General features: G+C 54.6%; 1 protein-coding gene across 1 annotated transcript; it reads left to right on the top strand.

Annotated features, from left to right (window-relative positions):
• Positions 1–227: 227 nt before the first annotated feature.
• Positions 228–3,708, top strand: LOC307086128 (protocadherin-8-like; the record flags this gene model as incomplete). The annotated part of the gene is made up of 3 exons (XM_079751188.1): positions 228–2,690; positions 2,803–3,028; positions 3,248–3,708. The coding sequence occupies 3 exons, from the start codon at positions 228–230 to the stop codon at positions 3,706–3,708; spliced, it is 3,150 nt and encodes a 1,049-aa protein (XP_079607314.1).
• Positions 3,709–5,567: the final 1,859 nt, after the last annotated feature.

Below are 5,567 nucleotides of genomic sequence, written 5' to 3'. Positions count from 1 at the left end.
TTGGAGAGGACACCTAGAGGACTGACAGCGGAGCGCTCGTGACTCTTGCGCATTGTCTAAACCTAAGGAATATTAAATGCAGGCTTTTTACACAAGAGAGAGAGTGTGGAAAACAACCCGAGGAAACAAACTACTTTGCCAGCACATGTTTTATTTCAACCCCACTTCAACTTCAGTGTGGATAGTTGTGTGAGAGATTTCCTCCGGGTTCCAGGTAAAGTGTCAACATGGAGACGTCAGGGTGGAAGAGGACGATTCTCCTGTGCGCTTTCCTCGCGAGCCAAACGACCCTGACACAGACAAAGACGGTGAAGTATCAGACGTTCGAAGAGGACGCGCCGGGGACGGTGATCGGAAACTTAGCCAAGGACATCTCCTCCGCCTCCTCGGCTTCCCCGCATGCCTCCTCGTCGGGCTCCAAGACCAATTTCCGAATGATGAAACAGTTCAACTCCTCGTTCATCCGCCTGCGGGAGAGCGACGGTCAGCTGGCCATCGGCGAGAGGATCGACCGCGAGAGGATCTGCAAACACACCCTGCGGTGCGCGATCGCCTTTGACGTGGTGAGCTTCTCCAAGGAGCAGTTCAAACTCGTGCACGTCGAGGTGGAGGTCAAGGACATCAACGACAACTCCCCCGAGTTCCCCCGGAAAGAGTCGAGCCTGGACGTCTCGGAGAACACGGCGGTGGGCACGCGGATCCCGCTGGACTTTGCCGTGGACGAGGACGTGGGGGTGAACTACATCCAGAGCTACCAGATCTCCGTCAACAGCCACTTCTCCATCGACGTGCTCAGCAGAGCCGACGGGGTTAAATATGCGGAGCTCGTGCTCATGAAGGAGTTGGACCGCGAGACTCAGTCTACTTTTGCGTTGGACCTGGTCGCTATGGACGGCGGCAACCCGTCCCGCTCGGGCACCACGCGCATACACGTCAAGGTGAAAGACTACAACGACAACAGTCCCGTGTTCGACCGGAGCAGCTTCTCCGTGGACCTGCCCGAGGACGCCCCCGTGGGCTTCCTGCTGCTGGACCTGAACGCGGAGGACCCGGACGAGGGACTGAACGGAGAGGTGGTGTACGGGTTCGGCCACCAGGTACCGGCCGAGATAAGACAACTTTTCAGAGTGGACCGGAAGACCGGCCGCCTCACGCTCGAGAGCCCCATCGACTTCGAAAGTAAGAACACGTACGAGTTCGACGTGCAGGCGAGCGACCTGGGTCCGAACCCCAGCCCGGCCATATGTAAGATCGTAGTGCAGGTGCAGGACGTGAACGACAACGCGCCAGAGATCTCCATCACCCCCATGACCTCCATCACAGCGGGCATCGCGTACATAACGGAGGCGGCGGCGCGCGAGAGTTTCGTGGCGCTGGTCAGCACCTCGGACAGGGACTCGGGCGCCAACGGCCAGGTGCACTGCACCCTGTACGGCCACGACCACTTCCGGCTCCAGCAGGCGTACGAGGACAGCTTCATGATCGTGAGCACGAACCCGCTGGACCGAGAGAAGATCCCCGAGTACAACTTGACGGTGGTGGCGGAGGACCTGGGCTCCCCGCCGTTCAGGACCATTACGCAGTACACCATCCGGCTTACAGACGAGAACGACAACGCGCCCGCATTCAGCAAGCCCGTGTACGAGGTGGCCGTGGTGGAGAACAACGCGCCCGGCGCCTACATCAGCACGGTGGTTGCGCGGGACCTGGACCTTGGGCAGAACGGAAAGGTCACCTACAAGCTGGCGGACACCTACTTAATGGGCTCCCCCATCTCCACCTTCGTGTCCCTGGACCCCGCCAGTGGCTCGCTTTACGCGCTGCGGAGCTTCAACTACGAGGTGATGAAGCAGTTGGAGCTCCGCGTCACGGCCAGCGACGGGGGGTCCCCGCCGCTGACCAGCAGCGCCAACGTCTACGTCAGGATCGTGGACCAGAACGACAACTCGCCGGTGGTCGTGCACCCGGCCCTTCACAACGGTTCGGCAGAAGTTCTGCTGCCGCGGGACGCGCCGACTGGCTACGTCATCACACGCGTGGAGGCGCGAGACTCGGATGAGGGCGTGAACTCAGAGTTGTCCTTCGGCCTGGCGACCAGCGAGGCGTCCGTGTTCTCCGTGAACAAAGTCACGGGGGACGTGTACCTCAACCAGGCGCTGAGCCACGAGGTGGACGAGACGCTGAGCGTGACCGTCACCGTGAGCGACAACGGGCGGCCCGCGCTTACCTCCACGGCCACGCTCCACTTCCTCGTGATCGCGGGCGCCCCGCCGAGCGACCGGACCGTGTACCACCAGACCAACAGCGGCGACGAGGTGCACGCGCAGTGGGACCTGTCGGTGGTGATCATCGTCGTGCTCGCGGGGAGCTGCACGCTCCTACTGCTCGCGATCATCCTCATCGCGACCACCTGCAACCGCCGCAAGCGAGACAAGAGCGGAGAGGACAGCGACTCGTACGCGGAGAAGGGCACGCTCGAGAGGAGCCGGAACCTCGCGGACAACCCGCTGCTGCCGCTCCACGGGTCGGGCGTGGTGGGGGGCTTCGACACCCACTCGTACACCAGTCAGGCCGGCGGGTTCAACTCGGCCCACCCCGGGGGGGGCGACATGTGCTCGGCCTCTGAGGACGGCAGCGAGGTGCCCTGCGTGTACGAGTCGGACACCAAGCTTCGAGGGAATAAACTTGAGGTGAGTGGGTGTTGAACTTTAGGGCACTTCTACTTCTTTACACGCTTGTTACATCGTTATAACAATTCAATCAAGGTTATTAACTTCTGTATCGGTGCCTTCTCTCCCAAAGGGATATTCCACTCTGCCTGGCTACGGGAATAGCAAGGAGGCGGTGAGACCCATCACTATCTGGAAGGGCAACTCGTACACCACCATATCGGCCCGGGATCCCGTGTTCAGCGGCAAGGACAGCGGGAAGGGCGACAGCGACTTCAACGACAGCGACAGTGACGTCAGCGGTGACACCGGCCGACACAAAGAAGTCCCGATGGTTCCACCAATGGGCGGCCAGAATGGTGAGGACCAAATGACAGAGAAACAGTGTATGAGTGTGTATATAGAACCTGACGTTTATATCCTTAATATTTGTGTTTTATAAGAGTCCATTAAGTCCATTTTACAGGAACTTGTTGGGCAGTTTGGATTGTCATAAAACGTCAAAAATAGGCTTTAGATTATGATTGTTTTTTTTGGGTTCTGATCAACAAGGAACTAACCTGTGTCTCCCCCCCCAGGCCTGTGGGCGTGCACCAGCGAGTGTAAGATCCTGGGCCACTCGGACCGCTGCTGGAGCCCGTCGGCCGTGCGGGCCCACCCCCCCATGCCCCCCCCCTCGCCGGCCAGGTCCCCGGCCCCGCCCGCTGCCCCGCCCTGCGCCCCTGCCCTGTCCTCCTTCGCCAGCCTGCCCAAGACGGCCTCGCTGCCCCGGGACCCCCAGCGCCGGGACCACTACTACCAGGCCCACCTGCCCAAGACCCTGGGCCTACAGAGCGTGTACGAGAAGGTGCTGCACACCGAGTACGACTACGTGCTGGTGACCCCGGGGCCCCGCAGCGGCCCCGAGGCCCCGGCGGCGGCGGCGGCGGCGGCGGCGGCGGCGGCGGCGGCGCGCGTCACGCAGGAGATCAGTGACATCAGCATCCCGGTGTACACGCCCACCCCACAGCCACGCTGCCCCGCTGCTGAGGACGTCTAACACACACACACACACACACACATGCTCATGGACAAATACACACACACACACATGCTTATGAACGGACACGCGCACGTGCATACGGACATGCGCACACAAACACCCACATACACATTCACGCACACATGAACATGTTCCTCCACATTGGCACGTACACTGGAAGACACAAACACACAGACACAGACTCACACATACATACATGCACACTGGCACTTATACACATCTGGAGACCCACACACAAACACACACAAGCTACCAATGTCAACGTTTCACAGACACACACACATACAACCACGTGCGTACACACACTAGAAACTTGCTTGAAAAGCGTGCACACGCACACACACACACACACACACACGCACCAACCACTTATGTGCACTCAGTATACACTGTGTTTTCTTTTTAATTTATAAAGGTTTGACAATGAGAATCTCATGTTTAAGAATTGTGCACAAATGTCGCTATTGCTGTTGGAAAGTGTGTATATATACGCATACGTTTATATCCTTAATATTTGTGTTATTTTTAAAAATGCTTTATTGTGAAAGAGTCCATCCAGTCCCTTTGACAGGAACTTGTTGGGCAGTTGGGATTGTATCATATGCAAGTTCTTTTGTACATACAGAGAATTTATTTTTTATAAAAGTAACAATAATTAAATACGGGAATATATGTAAATATGAATTGTAATTATTAAACTTAAGGCATGCTTGCTATTTAAAATGGCTTCGGAAACTGTTCAGTTTGAAGCTGGTGACCCGCAATGTATCAAACTGATAAAAGCGTAGGCCTACGACATTATTTGAACGCAATGATATAAATTGTATAGGTTTTTATAATCATAATATTCTAAAAGAAAATAAACTTTGAAATATCCTTATGAAACAGTCAAATTGTCCTGATCTTTGTGTGCCTCTGCGAAGAATATTGTACAGGGTATTTTTAAATATGCACCCTCGACGAAAATTTGTCACACCAGTTGGCCAACAGGTGTCGCCATTGTCCCAGCGGTGGGCGCGTGTCCTTGCAGCGTCAAGAGAAGGTCAGCTCGAGCTTTCCCTTTGTTCTTGGAGGAATCATCTGAGAAATGAGAAAAAAAACAACTTTCCCCGTGATGAAAGACATCCGGTTATTATAGCTAATAACGTCACATACCGTAACCTTGGCATTGTCTCGCATAAACCGTTATAGTTCTCACGTTAGAGCAGTATTCTTTATAATAAAATACCAAGGACTGTCGTCCAGTGCGTAAAATTCACATAGCCTTGATCGGATAACGCCCTATGCAAAATGTAAACATGAAAAACGGAAACTATGATATATGTTTGAATGAAAATGATGACAATATAGCCTAGGAAGGGTGCAATAATTTCATCCTCTCCGTAACAAAAAACACTTGATTGACGGTTCGACATGACTGAGCCCAAAACATTGAGTCAAACGATGATACGTGAGTTATGCACCTGCTAAATCATGCAAATGTGCCCACGTCCCACGGAGGGCTAGGCCCATGCGCCCTCCGCCTACCCAGCACACATGCAGCCAGGCTACAATGGATCCAGTGGTGGTGCTCTTCATCTGACCTTGACTAAAAGCTCCCTCTAAATTATAGTCTTATGCGTACCTTAAATACATTCGGTCGTGCTTGGAAAACATAATCAAGATGGTCATTGTTATAAAAAATGTATTTAAGCACATCGCCCATTCCTCCGTAAAGAGGGATGGCGCGCAGCCAGCGGAATGTTGTTCTGTCACGCGCGGGCAGTTCTGTAACGCGAGCATATTTTTGCGCGAGGTTTCTCTCCCCCAGGAATGGATGTGCAGGTTTGTAAAGACAGGAGGAATGGAATGGGAAG

Source organism: Pollachius pollachius (genome assembly GCF_949987615.1).
Source record: "Pollachius pollachius genome assembly, chromosome: 14".
Lineage (NCBI taxonomy): Eukaryota > Metazoa > Chordata > Actinopteri > Gadiformes > Gadidae > Pollachius > Pollachius pollachius.
Note: the sequence above shows the minus strand (reverse complement) of the source record. Positions and strands in the feature narration are given on the sequence as shown.